General features: G+C 35.8%; 1 protein-coding gene across 1 annotated transcript; it reads left to right on the top strand.

Annotated features, from left to right (window-relative positions):
• Positions 1-5,942: 5,942 nt before the first annotated feature.
• LOC149781772 (uncharacterized) lies at positions 5,943-20,605 on the top strand. The gene is made up of 2 exons (XM_089935011.1): positions 5,943-5,981; positions 17,157-20,605. The coding sequence occupies exon 2, from the start codon at positions 17,169-17,171 to the stop codon at positions 19,971-19,973; it is 2,805 nt and encodes a 934-aa protein (XP_089791137.1). The 5' UTR covers positions 5,943-5,981; positions 17,157-17,168; the 3' UTR covers positions 19,974-20,605.
• Positions 20,606-23,162: the final 2,557 nt, after the last annotated feature.

Below are 23,162 nucleotides of genomic sequence, written 5' to 3'. Positions count from 1 at the left end.
GGACTGATGACAGCCACGGTCTTTTCAGGCATGAATCGTTGGCGGTACACTAAGGAACACGCTTTGGCAATGGTGCAAGCTTCTTTCAAAGGATCGACCCCTCCGTGTTCCATGAACAGTTCTCGAAATTTTCCACAGCAACGTCGTAAAATGTCCACGTCGGAACGACAATACTTTAACATTTCTTCCTGAAAGTCGAAGGGGTCAGAGGCATGAGCCTGGTACCAAGCGTAGAAAGCTTCTCGTTGTTCGGTACGCATGTTGTCGGGGTCGTAATAGTGAGCCTCAGGTAAATGGAGTAGAACGGCATGTTGATTGGCTTCGGTATTGAAAAAGTGTGGAAAGTACCCTTTAGCCATTTCTGTCATTCCAAACGTTTTAGGCATTCGACTCAAAGGCATGGCCAAGTAACTCATCGAATCTTTAAACTGTACTTGTCCCACTTGCATGAAAATGATTTTGGCTCCGTTCAAAGTCACTTTAGGACGTTCGGTGCCTTGTTCCGTATAGTATCTGAGAAGAAACTGTCCATCGTATCCGGAGAAATTGTGAGCCATCACCGTGGCATGACGATGACAATCTCCGTAACGTTCGATGTCCTCTTGGCTCCACGTCTTGTCGATGGGGTCTAAGACCCATTGGGCAAAATCGGCTAACGTGTTTGGTCCCCGAAAGATTTTTTCACGTCCTCCAGGAATCTTGCTGCAGTGAGGGCAATGACTGAAGATAGGTTCTTGAATGCACTTCTCGCACGCTCGATGAGCCACGCAGAAATTAGGAATGTGAATGCCAGTCTCTTGCATGCATTCGAAATCGAAAAAGATGAAATTGCCTTTCTTCTTGTGACCGTCGTCTTTCTCTGGTGGGGGTTGGTATTTTTGCACGTAGCATTCGTGTTCCAAGTCCACGATGTGGTGACAAATGTGACATTTTTTCTTTCCTCGACATACGTGTGCCTTGGTACTATTGGTACGTATGCCTTGTCCACAGGTAGGGCACATTCTCAGCAGTTGACAAGCACATTTCTTCTGTGAACCTTGTGTTTTCAAATGTTGTTGGTAACAGGTTGGACTGACAAACGTGCGCAGACAAGTTGAACAAGGCACTGGTTCTTCGCTCAGACAGGGTGGAGAGGCTAAACATCCTGGGCATTTCCATCCACAATGTTTGTGTTGCTCTCGATTGTTATAACCATAGTCACATTTCTCACAATAATAAACATATCCTAGGAATCCGGTGATACTGGTAATGGTATCGAAATGTTCATCGTGATGATAGACATGAATGTATTTTCCGTCCTTAAAATCTTGGCCTCGAAACAACAGAGACCCACGCATTTCTTGAGGGTGCACTTTCAAGGTGTAGCGTGGAGCTAGGGCATCTTGCAATTTTTGCATCTCAGGAATGCCACATGGTGTGTCTTTGGACAGTCCGGCTTGTTGTAACAGGAGTTCTGCTTCGTTTCGTTGTTTGGCTCGGTCCGATCGTTGAATAGTTTTCCAGGTTCTTTTCCATTCTACCGTGTCGTTCTTGTTGGCATAGGTTCGTCCCACCACGATGGCACGGGCTAAACACATCTGGTCTTGAGGGTTGTGAATTCGGACGAGACTTGTTTTGGTGTTGCGAAGGTCGTCCACCAATAACATCTTTTTGCGTCCTGTCCCTTGAGGAAGAGAGACGTGGGCCATTTTCAGTGTGGCTTTACCATCGGTGATGTCAAACTGGTCATTAGATTGTTGTACGTGTTGAATCTTGTCCATGATTTTGGAAGGGGTTAGTTCTGCGGGTCTGCTAAACTCGATCCAAACAGGGGATTTCAAACCGTCGTGATCTATGGATAGTGTCAAGCGATCGTCTTCTTTGGGTTGACATTGTCGCTTGAGTGCGGTGAGCAAAGAATCCCACATCTCGGTGATAAACCCTTCTGCTTTCTCCAAGGGTACGTCGGTCTTGAAATCTTTAAACTTCACCGTGTAGGTGTAAGCCGTGGTTCTAAATTTTCTAGAGGAGCGCTTTTCCGTCTCTCGAATGGAATAGTACTTTTCAGGGTTGACTAAGGGTGGTGAACTTGGTTTAGAGGGTTCGGATTCTGGTTCACTCATGTCCTCTTCAAAATCACTGGCATGAATTTGTGCCAAGATTTCAGCCCTGGTACGAGGCGATAGATCACGTTTCTGCCTCTTACTTTCTTCTTCTTCTTTCTTCTCGAATGAATAGGATCGTTTCATCTTGAGTGCAAAACGTCAAATGACTCAAGTTCAAACACCATAGACTAATTTATAGTCATGGCAAACCAGCGTATATAAAAAGGGTGTGTCTTGTCCTTTCACTATTCATTTCACTCTCAAACCGAGGAGAACGATGGAAGAGACTACCCAGATGGAACGTTTCGTCAGAGCTTTGCGAGGGGTCATTAGAAAATTCTCTTCAGACCAGCCGACGGACTACTCTCCTTCCTTTCGAGATAAGAGTCAAGATACTTGCTATATCTGTCAGAAGAAAGGGCATTGGTTTTCAGAGTGTCCAGACCGTCAAAAAAGAAAAAAAACAGGGGCTAAAAAAGACAAAAGTCAAGATACCTGTTATTATTGTAAAGAAAAAGGACATTGGTCTCCAGATTGCCCAAAAAAGAAACAAGAGGAGTCAGAAGAAAAGAAGGATTCTTCAGAAGAAGAGAGGGATTCTTCGAAAGAAGAGAGGGATTCTTCAGAGGAAGAAGAGGAAGAAAGAAGACAATTCTATTTACAAGAGGCAAAGAAACAGGAGAAGAAAAGAAGAAGGGAAGAAAATGAGGAGAAAGAAGAGGAAAAGACGGTGAAGAAATTCAAAAAACAGAGAGACTAAATAAGGAGAAAGAAGAAGTCAATGAACTTTTTATTAAAGTGTTGTGTTGTGAATTGTGAATTGGATTGTAAAAAATGGAGAAAAGAATACATGAATGATATAAGGTAAGTGTCTTTGAGTTTTGATTTTAAAATAAGAAGCTACACTCACGCACTCATACACAGACACGTACTATAAGGGTAAAATGGGTGGGGTTTATTTTTGAGTTATTGGCAAATTGAAATTGTATTTCTTTTCGAGAAATGTGGGTGGCCCTGAAAAGGGCCTTTTTTGGTGTAGGGGTGAGTTTAACCAATCAACTTTAACTGCCTTAAGCCTTTGCCACGGCCAAGGCCTACTTCTGATGATTGGGTTGAAATCACTAAGGGTGGTACGATAGGCTTAGTCACAGGGTTGGAGTGTTTAGCTCGGGAAGGTCGTATTCTCTTCGGTCGTGATAAAGAAGTCTGATACATTTGTTTCAGACTTCTTAACTCCGCTAAAATGTCCAACAGTACCGTAGCCGTTTGATTTTCACCCTCTTGTTTCTTTGCTGCTACTTCTTCTTGCTGTTGTTGCTGTTGTTTTTTTCTTACCTCTTCTTGTTGCTGTTGCTGTTGCTGTAGGAGAAAAGCTTGTTCCGCTTCCTTTTGTCGTTGCATAAATTTCTCCAATTCTTCTTTCTGTCTCTGTCTAAAATTCTCCACTTGCGGTAATGAAGAAGGTAACGAAGGTTCCGGAACAAATTCTTGCGAGGTAAGAAAATCCACAAAATCCCAATGTACCTCTTCTGAAAGTAGGTCCGGGTTCCCTTGGGCAGTCTCCCCTGCTGGTGCACCCCAATGGATCGTTTTCTGAGTTTCCGTCATGTTGAATCACTGTCGCATAGATTGACTGCACACAAGCGCTAACGAATCTATATAGACCACGTGACGTCACAGACTGCTCTCTTCGGATTGGATGCGAGCTGACTGAATTTTGTAACGCGTGTTCGGATTGGTGAATGAATTCAATCCGTTTCAATCCTTCCTGTACCTATAAATAAGCGCAGTTCACTGCATTGATTCACCTATTCTCGTCGCTTCAAGATGTGGACCACAGTTGAGTCATCCACCCTTGTGTCTTCCATGATGTTTAGGACGGACATGCTCATGTATGTCAGGTCCAAGTGGACTGTTGTTGATAGGACAGATACTAGTCAATGGATGAGGAGAGTTTACATAGAAAGACAAGGATGTCTCAAGAGGGTACTTGTGTATGGACCGGCAGTTAGAAGGAGTTTAAGAAGAAGAAGAAGAAGATGTGACAGATGCCATCTATGTTAATATTAACATAAACCCAAGGGCCCTTTTCAGGGCCAGCCATATTTCTCGAAAAGAGATAGCCTTTCCATTGCCTACCCTTTTTTTAAATTTAAATTTAAATTTAAATTTAAAAAAATTAAAAAATAAAAAATCCCATATTCAATTCCCCTTGTCCCTAAACAGACCCAAACTCTATTCCCCATGTTCAATTCCCCTTGTCCCTAGAGTGACCCACGATTTTTCTCCATGTTCAATTCCCCTTGTCGCCAGAGTGACCCACGATTTTTCTCTATGTTAAATTTCCCTTGTCGCCAGAGTGACCCACGATTTTTCTCCATGTTAAATTTCCATTGTCGCTAGAGTGACCCAGGGGTCTCTGTAATGCTAATTCCCATTGTCGCTAGGGTGACCCCATTTACTACTGATGTTGTTGTTTTTATGTGTTTCTTTACTTCGTTTTCGTTTGTCAAACTTCATTTTCTGGTAACATGACTTTGTCTGAAGGGAAAGATAGAATCAAAGAGGCTCTACAAAGAACTCACACTTTGTTCGTTTGAATTTGTAACGGTAAATTTATTTATTTTCGGACTTATATATGTTTTTCTTCTTCATATCGAAATGTCTTTTGTTTTCATTTCTTTTGCTCTGCTTTATTTTATTTATTTATGATGGTAATCCTGCTATTGCAGAGAAATTCCACAAAAATTCATAATCATTTGAAGCAGGGGCCCCGAGTGGCCGTTTGGTTTAAAGTGTTAGCCTTTACCAGTTACTACCATGTCACCTGTAGCCACGTGGGTTCGAGTCTCTGACTCGGCTAATGTGGATATGTAGAAAGTCCCATGGGTCTGTGTTCCTTATAGGGGTTTTCCCGAGTTCTTCCTCTACCAGTTATACTGGCCGCCATGTATAACATATCTTGCACACAGAAATTGCGTTTAACCCAAAATAACAAACAACAAAAACATATGAAGCAAAAATGCACCATCATTGCACATTCGGCAAATTCAGGGTTCATACAGAATTCTGAATGATAAATTCAAAGACTTTTCCCAAACTTTCAAAGACTACAAACATAGATTTCCAAGACCTATTTTCGCTAACATTTTGTATACAAGTTATGTTATATGAGAAAACAACGAATGCAAAATACTTCGATATTATTTAATGCTGAAATTCAAACTAAGTTATAATTAACCAAAAGAAAAAAAAACAGGAAAACTCAACTATATCCGAATCTAACAACACTGGACAATTGTATTTGTGATTATGGAAGAAATTAAAAGGTTTGGGTTTATATCAATTTTGAAAGACTTTTAAAAACCTCAGAACAATGTGCTCGATTTTCCCAAACTTTCAAGGTCTTGAAAATGCTACCACATGTTTCCCAAACTGTCAAAGACCTTCAAAGACCGTAAGAACCCCGTCGAATAAAGCGCTTAGAGCTTCTAAAGATTATGCGCTATACAAAGTCCTCATTATTATTATTATTATTATTATATGCTCGTTCGTTTCCATTGCACGCAATAAACATATTCAATTCTCACCGGAAAAACACGAGAGTGTTCCGAATGTAGAATAATGAGAGTTTTAACGCTGGAAACATCGCTCGGTCATTTCCGTCATGCCGAACTATGTTACTAAAGGGTGTTTAAATCCCGACGGCCCCACTGAATTTTTTGTGTTGCTGCTGTTTTAGTAGTTTCATTTTATCAGACACCTTGCGATGCTGCTTGAGATCTCCACGTCAACGCGGCGGAAATCTCACGAAGACCACGTGAGACTCCAGTTGAACGAGACTATTGAAAATGCAGACGCTGTCGGGGTGATTTTTGCAGACGATAGATACAGAAGGTTTGAACTTGTATTTCTCATATGCTTTCATAATAATCAGTTTGGTTTGTTGAATGTCATAATTTACTGACACCCGTAGAGACTTCATCACTCAAAATTGTTATGAAAGTTAATTTTTAAGGCTTCATTTGAATCCTGGATGCTGAATCAGTCGTGGTCCAACGTTCAACCTGTTTTCTTTAGATCGCTATGGGGACTTAAAACGGGATGTGTCCAGTAACCTTTAGTCATTCATGTCTTCATTATTGCTTTTGCAAGAATCACCGTGTTTTATTGTGTATAAAGAATTCTACTTTTCCATTAACTTTATTGCCGAATGCTGAATTTAGTTGTGTAGTTTTCATCATCTCTCTCTCAGTGGAGGTTGATAAGTAAGTTTTCACTTATGTAGAAATTTAAATTTTGGAAACGGTTGCTGCATGAATGGGTTTAGTTGGACGGGGCCAAATCATATAACAAAATCATATAACTTTAACGTTTAGCCACCGAAATGAACACGAGCATTAAAAACCTCGAATAAACTATTTTCTTTTAAAATCGAGTATACGCTGTAGCAATACTCGAGGCATTTTGAAGTACCGCTATGTCGGCATATTCTGCGTGTCGGGTAATTCTGCGCAACGATACGTCATTTCTGTAAACATTTGATCATGTGCTATTTTGGGTCAAAAATCCATTTCGTATCCAGAAAGAAGAATTATGCATTAATTAAGAAAAGTGATATTCATAAAGTGTACAAAAATATCCCAAGTTTAGACTCGAAATGCACTTAAAAATGTGATTTCTAAATGGCAACGTGAAGACCCACTCCATGACCTTCTTGAACCGGTAACCCAGAAAATTCGATTTACTATGCATCTTTTAGAATCATACAAATAAATACATTGTATAAAAGATGGAAATGTGTACCTTGAAACAAAGCTATTTTAATCTAAGTTTCCAATTTTGCAAGAAGTTGTCCCTCACGTACAAAATCGTCTGCTACCCAACGTGTCTACTTGCCGTTACATCATAAATTCGCAACAAATTACCCAGTGTATAGTCTGTTTCTAAGTTCTGTAGTAATTTTTCCCAATCAACAAGACAAAAACACATTACATCCTATTCATTGTTATTTCTCTTCCATGTAATAGCTTATTTTTCATAAAATGTTGAACTTTACTAACTTTTTTACAAGATCAGTTTAGTTTGCTTAATATCTCTTGCCATTTATTGGCATCTGTATGCTGAATTTTGTAAAACTAGCTATAAACCTGACTTAATTACTCAACTGAACTGCTGACAGAAATAGTCCAAAGTAATATATTTCATTTCTATAGCAAGATGGATAAGCATTACATATTTTCAAAGCTATGCGCAGAATAGGCCGACATATTGCGAGTCAGGAAAAATGGGGTGGTATCCCCTGTGTCCAAAATTAATATTATTTTAAACAGGATATTCTGGTAACAACTGCATCTTTTCAAATGGTAAGCATTGCTGTATTTTATTTTTGTCAATCGTTCGAATTCGGTATGCGTTTTGCTTCAATATTGGAAACGAAAACCTTAGGTGCACAGAGATGCCCGACAGCAGTGTATGCATTTTTAAGGAGTAATTAATGGGGGTTTTTTCTTTTACTTTCCAGGGAATCATTATTACCTGTTTATGTTTTACCCTATAAACTCTTTTGTAATGAGCTGATGAAAAGTTGAAATCTAAAAATAGCATGGCAAAATTTCAGCCATTTGGAGATCAGCAGCATTCTCCTCAACAAAGCGGGATTTGCAAGCATATCCATGATCTAAACACTTTTAAAGTACCTTTAACTATAAAAAAAATGTGATATTCGTACATTTCTTTCAGTGAATTGAAAAGACAATGAAAACCTTAATCCCAATGCTTTTCCTATTTAGGTTAATTTGGGCAAAATTGTCCCTCATTGTACATTAGAATTCACCTCACTTAGATTTATTCCAGAATAAAAACAAACCATTTTGAATCAAAGAATGTAAATGCATTTTATAATTCATTGTTTCAGTTGCATTTGTTCTCGTACCTGGAAACTGTAGTAAATTTAAAGTTGAGACAATACTTAACTCTCCTAGAATGCAGAAGAATGTTGGTTACCAATAACAATGATCAAAGGAGCTGCCCAGAAGTTATACTTCTTAAGCAGGTGATCAGACCTGTTAAACTTCCATATTTCATGATAAAAGTTTTGAAATCATACATGTGATTCTACCAGCAGTAGGCCAATACTAGTTTTAAAGGCCATCAAGCACATGTAGCTTTCATATTTGAAGTCTGAAATTACTTAGAATTTTTTTTTAAATTTCATTATAAAACCCAAACATTGTATTTTTTATATATTCTATCAAAACATTATAGAAATCAGCTGGAACCAGTCTATTGGGACTATAAATGTTCCTGCAGTACAGCAACTGGTGCAGTGATGCATGGCAGATCAATTGTTCAAAAACAACCGACGTGAACACTGCAAGTTATTAACAGATTACCCTATTGTTGAAATATGGAGAGTTTAGTGCCAAATGTGCTATGTCTTTTGAGGTGTGATAAGTAGTAAAGGAATAATAACTGGTCATGATCTTTTCGGAGCCTTTGATGAAAATTAGCTGACCATTGCTGGAAGGAAGAGATGGTGGACTCGTTGGAGAGACCAATCATTATTTTGGCAGCCACACTGGAGTAAGTATTTTGATTTTGTAATTTGTTTAATTGCTAATTTGGTACTGTTCAACAAGATTTAAGAGGAATATGCAAGGCAGCTCGTGCAGTTCTTTCTCCCAATGATAAGAAACTACTGACTAAGAAAGAAGTTCAATGTGCATGTATATTAGAGGTTTAAGCATGTGCAGGAGAATAGTGAAGGCCCAGAGTTTGCATCGTGTTGCAAATATATTAATCTTTTGTATTTCATTTACATAAATTAAGTTGAATCCCTGGATACAATTTATCATTTAACAGCATATCACAAGATAATTAATTTTAAAATTGTGATAAATTATTCAACAAAGCATAAAGAGATCTTGTATTTGACATTGTGTATTAAATCAATCAATTTTTTTTAAATTTACAGTGGTGAAACCTGATAACAGATTTTTGGAGCTAAGCCATGAAGAGAAAGAAGTTCTTGAGGATGAGACTCAGGAATACATCCTACGTCCACGTCAGGAATATCCCTCCATAAGTGAACATAACTTGGAGGACTGTTGGAGAGAATTTAGCAACCCTCCAAACCTAGGAAAAGGAAACTGAAGCTGAAAGTTCTTATTGGGCTGAGCATAGTTGTCTTGTCATTACAACATTCTAATGCTGATACAAAGAGGGCATTATCCATATTTTGCAAAATACGAATTGGTTTAGCGGGAAATATGGACCAGAGAACTACTGAGAACATGTTAACCATTTACCTCATAGAGCAAAGTTACCCAGTGCAGTGTGCTATAAATTGAACACCTGTTACCTATTCAACTCCATACGCATAGGCCTGCCTGTTAACTGTTGAGCAGTGTAGTGTATGTTACGTTTAATGTCAATTTTAACCATTTTACATTTTTGGTACACATCTATTATGTGTGGAAAAATTTAAGAATAAAGTCCTATTGTTATCGCTGTGTAATTATTTTTCACAGAAGAATTTTTTATGTGCTTTAAAATCTTGAGAGAACTCGTTCACCATCAAGTCAGTGAAGCCGCTTGACCAACCGTAGCTGCCATTTCTCATACTCGAAATTTACGTTTTTTTTATCCACGTCTACATCACTAAGTGATCAGAATTTGATAATTTATAAAAACTAATTGCTGCCCACATCAGTATCAGAGTTTTTACATAAGTTATTGAAGCTTTCATAGTTGTGATTCTAATTGTGAAAATTTCATAAGGACTGAATGAAATCCGCAACCTCCATTTTGGAGAGTGGAGATTATGACCCAGTTACTTTAAATAGCAGATTTCGACCAGAGCATAAACAGTGACCACATGATTTTTTTATGTAATTGTCATTGACAGAAATGAATGTAGTATCTAAATGGGGGTTTTCCCTGAAGGTGGCGCTACGAGAACCCGCTTAAAATGGCTGATGTTTACAGCAGGTGTCAAAAGGCGCTTCCATGCAAATGGAGTAGAGGCGTCAAAAGGCACTTCCATGCGAATGGAGTAGAGGTGTCCAAAGGCACTTGCATGCGGTAAAGGGTTAACTTTTGAACTTAATAATCTTAGTGAACATCATCAGTGGTCACCAGATAGTAATCATTTGAAGGAAACTAAAAATGCTATTGGATGTTATTAAAAAAATCTTTGAAATGAATGTTAAACAATTCTTCCTTTGTCATTAATATACTGACTCATTAATTAATTATTATTCTAACATGAGAATCTAAATCCAATTTTTGTTCAAAACTTGCTGTTCTAATATTCTATAAAGAGAATACATATTATGGTATGAAGATACATTTATTTTGTTCACAGTCCCCTTGAATAATGTAAAATTTATGCTGAAAAACAATTGCTGGTTGAAAAGCAAATCTAAATGTCAAAATTTGTAAATCTGTTAGAGATTCCAGTTCTGCCCCATGCTTGTGAAATTGTCTATGTGGTTTGCTGATTTTGGTCCAAAAGTTTACTGGTGCATAGTTTGCATTGTAACATTTATTTTGTTCACAGTCCCCTTGAATAATGTAAAATTTATGCTGAAAAACAATTGCTGGTTGAAAAGCAAATCTAAATGTCAAAATTTGTAAATCTGTTAGAGATTCCAGTTCTGCCCCATGCTTGTGAAATTGTCTATGTGGTTTGCTGATTTTGGTCCAAAAGTTTCCTGGTGCATAGTTTGCATTGTAACATATTTTCAAGCCTTTAGAATGATCTTGGCAATGCATCTTCTGTTTTTGATTACTGGCCCACTTTATTCAAAATTTGTTCTCAAGCAATGCACATGAGTTAAAATTGTCAAAAAATATCTGGAAAAAATGTAAAACTGTTGCTCTTTCTAAATATTTACGTGTTAAGTACATATTTGTCTGAAAAAGAGGATCAGATGAAATTTGAACATTATTACGTGCCTTAATTCACCTTAAAATATGCACTAAAATCATAATAATTCTATGCAAGACATTATTATGTGAGCACAGATACAGTTAAAAAAAAAGACCTGTTTTATCTCCGGATCTAATGTTAATTTCCAAAACCTGCTTAGAGTTATCCCCCTTGCTTGAGCATAGCTATAGTATGTTATAAATGAAGCTAAGTAATGATAGTAACGAACATAAACGATAATACCTCACAGCAGTCTGGACCCATTTGACAATGACAATTGGCACTAATGAGCACTGAGACATAAAAGTTAATGCAAACAAAATGTTATTTCCACCAGTGGTTGTCCCATTTAAGAATCTGGACAAGCCTGTAGGCAGGTACAAAAGCATCCAAAGTGAAATGACATGTTGTTTAAATAATAAAAAGGAGCACAAAATCTGTACATTTTCATAAAGTGATGAGAGAAGCCTAAATTTGATGTAAAATTATTGCAGCTGGTCTTTAGTATCTTCTTGAATTTCCTAATCAGATGCTTAATGTGCATATAGACATAATTTCCAGTATTGGAATATATTCAAATTGCTATAGTCATTTGTAATAATTTTTGCAAGTCATTGTGGATAAGTTTCTGTAATGCATGCTGGTTGTAACTGGCACAGAGTATTCTTATACTTTGCAATGGAGTAAATAAAACTATTGTCAAGGAAAAAAAGATGACTTGAGTTATCTGCTACCAATGTAGAATTACCAGAAAAATTTCAGGAAGTTTGGCTATTGATAAAGTTATTAATCCTATATACTGAGTTAGAAGAGGACCTCAAAAACCTAGAAAAACCTAAAATTTCACTTTGATCTTAGAAACAATAAAAAGCCTTAAAAAAAATACTGAAAAAAACTTGAATACATTAAAAAAATTCTAAAACTTTTAAAAAAATGATAAAAGGCTCTACCCCAACTCCACAAAAAAATTATTTGTTTGCTTATGGTTTTTCATTATGTTAGCCTAGGAGTCAAGAAACCCATGAATTAAAGACATATGGTCATTGTAATTATTTATTAATTTAACTTTATCTTTAGTTTCATTTTATTTAGAAACAAACTAAGAGCTTATTTTATCATTTTTTAAATAAATGTTATGCTCATAATGGAAATAATGTAACTGGTTTGTGTCTTGAACCTCAAAAAAAATAATTAAACCTTGTAAAAATTAAAAGTACCCCTCAAGTTATAACATTTAATTTTACTTCTAATCCTGTATATAAGTAAATTATATTATTGTTTATGCTAACCGTACTTTGTCCACCATGACAGGTAAGATTCTCATGATGATTTATTTTCCAAATAAGGAATCTATACCATATTTGGATGTTCTACTATATGTTGTTAAACGTGTTCATATTTATTACAATCTGTTTTAGTCTTTTTATGTTTCCAAATAAGGATGCAGTGGCCTTATGTGGCACATACAGATAAATAAACAAGGCTGACAATGGAAGTACTATTTGGATGAACTAATATGGCAGCCAAGCCAAAAATAAATATCAGATGAAGAAGGTAAATGCTATATTAAATGCATTTATGCAATGAAATTTACAAGTCTGGTATTAAATAAGAGAACTATTTAATATTTTTCAGTATAAGTATGGAACATCTTCAAACTGTTGGACAATATGCTCCATTGATACATATAGGCTCTTATTAATATGAATATTAATATACTGTTACACTTTTGATAATTCATCCTCAATAGCTGAATGTAATTCATAAGATATATATATGTAATTTTAATTATTACTGTATCACTTGATTATTTAACAAATATGTAAGTGAAAGCTTTATTGCATAAATCTTTCATTTCTTTATTAGTGGAGGTATTATGTAAATTAAATTGGGTGCTTCGCTTTTGTCTGTGATTGCATGGCTAATTTTTAAAAGTGGTTCTAGGTTACAAATATGTTGTTTATGAGCGTATAGAATATTCTGGAAATGGGCTTCTTTACAATTCGATTGGAATTCTTCATTGAAATTACTCAGATCTAGGTCAAGTAAAACTGTATAAATAGGGATTTGGTAAACAAGTAATTCGTTCTGTTTTAAGATCAGTCTGTGGAATCCTTTACACTTATTTGATTTGTGAGGTTTTATTTAAATTATTCTTTAGATTTTCTAAGTGCTTATGACTTAGGGTTATTTTTAGATAATTTTTAGGTCATGTCCTTGGGAAATGGGCTCCTTATAATCAAAAAAAGATACATTGAAGATAATTAGTGGACTAGAATAGCCATTAATTTCAGATTGTATTTTTGCTGAATTTGAAAATGGCAAATAATGATCAGTATAATGCTATATTACAGGTTAAACCTTTTAAGGTGCTGATTGAGATAAGTCATGATTGTTAGACCATGTGCTATAGGCTTACAAGCACTCATTCAGCCAAAGCCGATTTCCATGCCATATACACAGACACTTGAAGCTTGATTTAAATGAAGATAAAAAAAATGAGGCTAATTTTAAGGTTGGGTTCAACAGAAAAATATATCTGATGGCAAGAGTCAACAGAAAATACACCCATTGTAAGTCTAGAATACTCCATTGGTAAAGCCATTAAATCATGACAAACCCTTTATTACAGTTTCTCAACTGATGTACTTTTTGTTCCATCGCAAATTGTGAGTAAGCAGTAAGTGACTAGAATATTACTACAAGATCTCTCTGTAACAGGGTTTCATAAGTAGCTGAGGAAGATAGTGATGGAAGGGACAGAGGTGTCAAAACTATGCTTTTTGTGTTGCCTTGAGGAGTGGAGAAAATATAAACCAAGTAAAATATTCAATCAATCCCTTGTTTAAGACAGAATTGATTTCAATTACTATCAACAGTTGAAGTTTAAGAGTGGCATGGTTCATTGTAGACTAGTGCTCCTTGAGCAAACAAATATAATTTACTTTAACGTAGTAACATTTATTAACCCATTTCCTTTATGAGATTTCTAGATTATGCTTAAATTGCAATTTGGTAGAAGTAACTATCCATCTTTTTAAGACAGTAAGGATTAATATTATCAGTGGTTGAGTAGTGAAGAGCTTCTTTTCAGTGTAATGTAGAGTTATGATGAAATATATCCTGCTTGGATATACAAATTATGATATTTCTTTTCACAGGAGCATTTTTTTCTGTTTTCTGTTAAAGGTAACCCAATTTATTTCACATGCTAATTTTAGTTTCCTTTGCATATTACGAGTCCTCAGTATAGTAATCTGTATTGTATGTGTGCACAGTAGGAGATCCCAGGTTTGTGAATTTGCATTATTCAGGTAGCCTTATGAATGAACAGTATGATTATTGTTGACTCTACAAATCCAATTAAAATGCAGTATTGTTAGATATCGTCACAATATTAGTTAATACAGTAAACTCCTGATCTATGTGTATTCCACTTACCAGCATCTTGTGTTTACACAAATTAATATTAACACCCAGGCAGAAAAATACACCCTGTACCAATGTGAATTTTGCAGATGTCATTGTAACACAAACAGTTAATTTTTAGGATGTTACTGTAACAGAGCAATTTTAAGTTGTATGTGATTTAGTATGTGGTTGAATCTATGGCATGTTTAATTACGCTAATACGTCTCCTATGGACTTGATTGATTTTTAAGGAGGTTCCATGTGGTAACTAAACAGGACAAGGGTGAAGATTGGTTTTTGTTTATCAAAATGCAGAGTATTGGAATGTTGCAGAAACAGCATTTGTACTTGCTGAAATATTTGTGAAACTTTGCATATATCTTTATATTAAGTGAGGTGGGTAAAAAATGTAAAAATTTCCATCCCTGGATGGGTGTGTGTTAATAATGGCAGTTGGATAAACCTGAATTCTGATTTGGTAAGAGGGGCCCCAAGTGGCAGAGTGGTCTAAAGCGCTGTCCGTTACGGATCACTGCCATCTCACCTCTGTCTGCGTGGGTTCGAGTCTCGGATTCAGCCAATGTGGGTATGTGAGAAAGCTTGCCAGTAGCTTCTCGTGGGTCGGTGGTTCTTTCCAGGGATTTTTCCGGGTTCTTCCTCCACCATTAATACTGGCTGCCATGTATAGCCTATCGTGTGCTGAAAAATGGCGTTAAATCCTACAACAACAACAATGATTTGGTAAGTTAACAGTTTGGGTGTGTTTACCCAGCAAAGTTTTGTGTTTTTTTAATGCCTTGTACTGCAAAATTAGTAAGTCTAGTTTTTGTGCGAGGCAAAAGGTCTTTACTCCAGGGGTGAGTGAGATCCCTTGTAAGTTGTAAGACTGTTCAAGGGATGTGTAGTTGAGAGTCTTTGAGAGACATATAACCAGGGATATAAGGAGATTGTTCTGCTATTTGAAAGAGAGCAAACTTCATAGAAGAAGGTACAGTTCCTAATTTCAAACATAATTTTTCTTGATACGAGTCTTAAGATGCATGTTGATTTGTTTTAAATGATATATGAAACATGTACAGTACACTAATACATGATTATTATTAGGTTTGTGTGATGCTTTATGCCAATGAATTGTTAGTTTGCAAATGTTTAATTGTGTAGTTAAGCTAAGAAGTGAATTTTGTTTGAATTTTTGTTAACAAAGATGTGAACTGTTTTAACCTAGTAATCGGTTGTATTAACTTGAGCAGATTGTCAGAATATATGTTTTTTTATTGATTGGCTGTATATGTGCAAGTGTCAGATATTTAGTTTGAAATAGTGATTAATAGTTTACAATGCAGGGGCTCAGGTGTCATTAAGACTGTACTATCGATCAATTAGTAATGGTAAATATTTCTGTTGGAGGAATATATTAATTTCCTGTTTTTGTTAATCGTCTATAAACAGAGAGAAGCTCGAGTTTATAAAGCACTGTTATATTGAATGCAAGGTTATGACCTGACACCAATTAGCATTGAGTCTGTTGTGAAATATAATAGTGGTATTCAAGTAGATGGGTTTTGAAGGGTTTGGGAAACCCCTAAATGCTTTTTTTGTCCAATGGAGCTTTGATCCCTTTTTCCCCTGACAAGGGCTTTGATCCTATTTCCTAATGGGGACCTGAACAGCTCCAATAAACCTGGCCTATGGGTCCCATAAAATTGATTGTGATGGGTCATTGGTGTTCTCTAGGTTGGTCCCAGGCTGCAATCATTTCAAAAGCAGCTGATATTCTTTTGCCATAATATACATGCAGTGCTGATTTTTTTCCACTAGTAATAATAGAAAATAATTTGTGGAGATTTCAAGAAGCTTTCTCTCAACAACAAATGCCTATTGTAGTTTAATTTATCAAATGAAAATTCTGCATGCTGTCAGGTTCACTTTTCAGAGTGTGACATTTGCAAAAATATTCAAGCTATTGTAGGGTTCAGTATAGAATGTGTTTTGCGAGATTGGTGCAATAAAAAAAGTTGCTGTACCAGGATGGCCAATAAAAACTAATTGCCACCACTTACCTTTTTTTAAAAGTTCAGTTACGAATGGTCAAAGCATCTGCACACATGAAATGCATATCAAAATACTAAATGATTGAATCATGGATAATGACAACCAATCTGTGAGATATTGCTTCACATTCAGAGATATTGCTTCATTTTAATTTCCTTTCACATGCCTAATGGAACTTATTGTATATGCATGATTGGAAATGAAAAATGAATAGAAGGCAAACATGAACTCACTTGTTTGGTTAAAAGTCAGCAATATCATGTTGAATTTGCTTGAAGATGATAATTCTGGTAGAGGAGCAGATTTGGAACAGACCCCTGACATTGATGATGAACCAGTTAGCATTGAGAACTTACGAACATAATCAGAATCTTCAGAACATGAATATTTAATGAAGTCCACATGGTTACACATTTATAACCAACTAACAAGGACAATGCTGAAGAAAACAAAACATTGTGATGAATTTGTAATAGTTGTATTGGTCACAAGAATGACAAATTTATATATATTTAATTACCTTAAACCTATCAGTAATACATTGTTTATCTAGAATAATCAACATAAATTGTAATTCATTGTTTTGTCATAAATAATTAGTTCTTCATTTTTGGATTTTTTTAAAAAAAACGATTAATTCTTTCTCAAGAAGAAAATGTTCTTATTTGTTTCAGGTGGCATGAAAGATGAAACGCCATCTGCCAGGAGAAAATACTGAACATCAGGCAAAAAGAGCTGCTAGGTATAAATCTATGCAGAAAGAAACAAGGGAAGCAGAGGATGAAATCTTACCTGTCATTTTTAAGCCAAAGCCAAGAATAAGAACTCGACGATCTCAAAAAGATGTATTTATAGTCCAAGCTGCAACATCATCTGAGAGGGCCTTGGTGGATGGCAAACTGTCAGATCAGATAGAAGAAAAGCATAAAGATTCTGCGAGTGATGAGGAAAACAAAACAAGTTACAGCAGAAAAGATCATGGAGATATAAGTCAGCAAGAGACTGATCTCAAAGTCAATGATGATCAGGATAAAGAAATATACTCAGGGATTGGAAAGGTTGAGAGATTAGAAAGTACTACCAAAGAAAAGAACAAAACTTCAAAAAGAAAAGATTTGTTTGATATTGAACATAAGAAAAGGAGACAATGGACAAGCAGAAAGGATGCGATGGAACAGATTGAGATTGATAAATTTGTTAATAGTGAGAGTTTAAATAAAATCAGCCAAAATTCAAGCAAAAAAGAAATTGATGTTGACAAAGATGCTCAGTACAAGACAGCTGAGAAACTTGATACATTACTGGATGAAATGAACAAAAGTGGTGCTATAATCAGCCAAAATCAGAGTGACTTAGCAGGGAGTAAATCTTTCATTAGACCTGAAAAAGTTTCTACTACAAATTACTCTGATGTTGATAAAGGTGCCAAATATAAAATTAGAGAAACAGTGTTGGAAACAGCCTTGTATAATCAGACTGGTTCTCTCAGTAAGCTCAACAATTTAGCTTTTATTGCATTTGAAAATTCAAACAATGATCTGAGAGAGAACAGTGCAGATGTTGTTAGGTCGGACAAGATTATAGAGAAGTCATCTGAGCATTCAGAGGTGGATGAGAATCTGTTTAATAGTGCTGAAAATATTGCACAGTCTGAGAAAACTCCAAGACTGGAAACGTCCACAGGCCAGGATAAAGCACTTTATCAAAATGAATTAGAAGATGGTAAGAACAGTAACAATATTGAGCAAGATTTAGATACAGTTGTTGAAGAAGGCCATAGAGAGTACAAGAAAGAGATCCTCTCTCCAGACTCTGATAAGGAGGTATCTGTGAATAACCAGATTGGCATGCTGTACAAAGAACAGGTAAATAGTGTTGCAGAAAACAGGAAACCACAAAATCAAGGGATTGCCAAAGGTGATAAGGATGATATTCATGTGACAGGTTCCAGTGAATCACATGAACAGAATAGCATTATTAAGTGTACAGATGGAGTTTCTGCACATTTTTCATCAAACTGCATCCCAGAAATCTCGGAGGAGGATAGACTAGCTGCAAACTTGGCAGAGGAGCTTGTACAGACATACGGTGGTCAAGATGTCACCCCACTGGAAATGCTAGCCAATCAGACTGTGAACCAACAAGAACTTTCCTTCCAGACACTGAACAATATGTCTTCATCATATGATACAGGTTCATGTGCACAGTACCATCAAGATAACAGGGACCAGGAAAACATAGCAGGTATGTATCCTTCATCAGGTCAGTATAGCCAACAAGTTATTCAGTATGGTCATACAGAAGATCAGCAGGGTGGTGAGACTAATATGTCCCAGATTCGTGACCGGCCTCATCAAGAATACAATCTCCAAAATAGAGTTACCTTTGACCAGCAGAACTGCAACTCAGCTCCAGGTCTGTACCGAAGCTCACTGGGAATTGTGAATGGTCAGTACTCAGAACCATATCAGAGTAATACATCTACTCCTGGTGACCAGTGGTCAAATAACCAGCAGCAGCAGCCATATAGATACCAAACAGCTGATGAAATTCAACAGCAGCTGCAACAAACATACAGTCTATTTGGAGATGTGAATGGTTCAGATAGTCACCATAGTCCACAGCCCTTCTCGTCAGCAAATTTCAACTCACGACCAATAAGACCTATGCCAATGCCAGACCAAAACTTTGGAAGAACATTTTTTCCTTCTAGAGGTTCTTGTGAAACTTCTGGTAGCTACTACAATCATCCATCAAGATACTCAAACAGTCCTTATAGCAGGACATCAACAGCACACGAAAATTATATGGCAGCTCAAACAATCACCCAAATGGACTATTCTACAATATATCCATCCAGAGATTTCATAGAAAAGAGTGCAGCTGGTTGTTTTATGTCGCCTTCACAGATCAAGCAGTCAAGTAGTTCCGTTGATATCCACAAACGTCCTAGCCGTATTTCCAGGAGGCTCCAAATGGGCATGCCAGATTCCCCACTCTTGGGATCCCCAACACTCTCTGATGGTTTGGGAGATTTCACTCCTTTGGATCACAGAACGTCTCGTTCCTCTGAAAGGTTTGGCAAGCAGAGATACATTGTGGTGAACCCATCCAGTATCCAATACATGCATCCAAAAGTTCTGGTAGGAAAATACATTGATTTCTTAATCATGGAGAATGAGCAACTGACAGAAATCTCCAAGTCATTGTCTGTACCAAAAGACATATATGTGACAGAGGATATGTACTTTATGGATTCACTAAAATCCAGAAATAACTTCCCTAGCAAAAAGCTAATAGACTGGGTATGTGACTTCTACCCCAAGTTAGATGTGCTGAGCATGCAGTTTAAGGGTATGTATCCTTCAGGGATCCCACATCCATGTTATTCTGCTGATAATGGAATAGACTGTCGACCAACACAGCAAATCTTAGAGGACACCTTCTACTTTTTCCAGAGAGAAAAGATGAATCGAACTAATCGTCATTAGGAATTTTTAATATCAGTGAATGAAGTAACACTTAAAATTAAATAGTCCTGTGATCATTTGTAACTTGCTGATAATATAATAGTAGGATCTCTGGGTGTGTGTATTGATATCTTTTATCCAGAATATGACTATGAATCAAAAGTAATCTTGTCCCGGACAGTTCATTTTAGTTGCAGTTTTACCCTGTATATTTGAATTTAATTTGAAACCTGTCTCATTAGAAAGTTAGATGGAAAATTGTCCATGCTATTTTGCTGCCCATGTAATATCCTATTAGGGGACTTGTAATGTTGCCTATATCTGTTCATCCATCTGCACATCCTTATTACATGGACATTATAGATCGGAAATATTTTTGCTATGCTGGATTTCATAACAAGACCTAGGACAAGTTAAATTGTTACTCTTTTTCTGTACAAATTTGAATCTTGGACTATTTGGCTTGAAAGTTTGATTGAGCATAAAGAATATTTTTCCATGAAAGTCTTAATGGATTGAAATCAGGTATGGAATAGGGATGAATGATTATGAACCTGAATTGGGTGCAATTTTTGACATTTTCTCTGCAGTGTTTATCAGAATTATAGCCCCTGTTTGACGTATAAAGGTTGCACTGGTATCTTGCACCAAGGTTTATTCAGTTACATCATATTGGTATTGGGGATCTATGTCTTTCAGACACACTGACACATTTTTAAAGAAATATATAAAAGACTTGAATGATATACTTTAGATTTGAAATCTAATTTTTCAAAATTTCAATGAATTTACTACTTAATTTGTTTGATAATTTAGTTGACTTTTAGTTTCTTATTGTACTGTTTGCTCCTTTTGGCTAGCATGTGTTAAAAATTAATCATTTTATTGGATTCACTTCAGCTTAAACAGGTTTTTGTATTATGTCAGTTTCAATAATTGGTAATAATAGTGTAGCAGTGCATGACTGATATAATTGTCTGTTGGATGGAGAATAAGACATGATAGAGGGTTTTCCATTTATTCATGGAAATATATGATCCATTTTAGTATTACCCATACATACTTACTTCCTGCACTGTGGTTGATTCAACCTTGTATATGAAACTAGTAAACCTTAAAGAAAGTATTCCTGGGGATCATCTAGGCTTAATGCTAAGTTAGACCTATTGTCAAATTGTGTCAGCTGCAGATATTCATCTATCTCCAGTACAGAAGCCCAAATGCAAAAAGCTTTAAATGAATAACCTCATTATATTCATGTTGCCTCTCCATACCCAAACATTTGTAACATTTAATTTGTAGAGTAATTTCCATAAGGGTTATAATTTTATAGTGAGAAATTACTTGTAAAATATTTCTTTTTTGAGCTAGAATAAAAAAATACACTTAAACTACTCAACTCTGTCTTTAAACACTTTATACCTTCTGAAAGAGCTACTCGTATATCAACAAATGGTCATAAAACTAACTGCTTGGCTATTAAGTGGAACTTGCTTTTTGTGATTTCTTGCAATCTGACAAACACATGATTTGGTGAATAATGAGTTTCATTATTTCAGTGGCTTTCAGTAGCTAATTGTAACATACCCCACTTTGGGGCCAGGGTGAACTAAGGATAACACTACATTTAACTGCAATCAAGGTTATTAAAATGAATGGTAAATACAAATGTACCCATCTATCATAGCCAACTACCATACAACAAAATCTCATTAAATGTATCAAGAGAATTTAGAAATTGTATATAATTATATCATTTTTTTGTCAGTGGCATAACTAAGGTACAACATGAAATACCATTAACTACATTTGGCTCTAGATAAAATAGATTCACAGACATAGCCATTTGGGGATTTGCTTAAATAAATATGCAAAATGTGAGTGTATATCATACTTTCTACTTGATATTCTATTGTTCATGATTTTGTATGCTATATTTTACTTCTGAATAGAGAAACAGGCTGTATGAGGCAGTAGTGATGAAAATGTATGAAAAATGGCAGTGGTTAGAAGTATTTATACATGTTAAAATAAACTGAAAGTTGTCAGTAGAAGGACACTGGAGGGAACAAAGTTCTGTCCTGTGCAGACAGCTATCCTTAATACTGATACTGAATATGACAGATAAGCGAGAAAAATGTTTGATCTTGCTAAAATGGGTTTTCATTGTATTTTTGAATAATTTTTATGACTGTGATATGTATATATTGAAAGTTAAGTTATTGAAGCAGGGTGTATATACCATGCATATGTTGCACTCAGATCTAAAATCAACAATCTGCCATTGTGTATTGCATGTTACACAATGGCCATTGTTTAGTTTGAATCTTGTTATGGCATGTTAATATGGTTTTTATTTTTATTTTTTATTTTTTAAATTGCTACCATCAGTATAGATTTTTCATATCTGCTGTATTGCTTTGGTATCAGTGGAGATATTTTGCTTCAGCTCTTCAAAAGTCACATGTGTACACAACCATGATGTACCAATGGTTCCAGTTCCAGTAACATATAAATATTCCAATATGAACATCAAAACAAGCAAATATAACATCTTGTGTAGAAAATTATCAATTAATATGCCACAACAGATTTTTCACTCATGCAGGTGACATGTCTTGAATAGTTTGGCTGGGTTATGATCATTTAACATTCAGCTGCATAATTTGTGTTATGTACATTCATCAAGTCAGGTATTCTGTGTATCATTTTGTTGTAAAATGTAAGATTATTTGTTTAAAATTCTTGATCTGGCACATATTCAAAGAGCAATATCAATTGAGTTTACATTAAAATGTATGTGTATTTGACCTATGTTTGCATACGTTTTTATATAAACATTTGTATCAAAGAGTGCAGTACACCTCATGGTAGTACTGTTTATTGGCGTCACAGAAGTGTACCATGTTGTTGCTAAAGTCACTTTATTATGTAGTGATCTTCTGTTATGGTACTCCCTCATTGTAACATTGGCATTGGGAACCAGAGGCTATATTGCCTTATATGAGTACATATTACTTAAAATTTTAACACAATATAATGAAATGGGATCCAAGACTATGTCTGTCTTGTAACAGGAACAGATAAGGAAGGGCCTTATAGTGAAGGAGTACTGTCAGTCTAACACATGACAACTTTTGTCCCTTTTCTATCATGAATTTGTTCAATATCTTTGTGTGCATTCCTGTATAGAAACTTTGTGAAAATGGT

This window comes from Sinohyriopsis cumingii, chromosome 15, assembly GCF_028554795.1.
Source record: "Sinohyriopsis cumingii isolate HCF-2022 chromosome 15, ASM2855479v2, whole genome shotgun sequence".
Lineage (NCBI taxonomy): Eukaryota > Metazoa > Mollusca > Bivalvia > Unionida > Unionidae > Sinohyriopsis > Sinohyriopsis cumingii.
The sequence above is the reverse complement of the archived record's forward strand: the minus strand, read 5'-3'. Positions and strand labels throughout refer to the sequence as shown.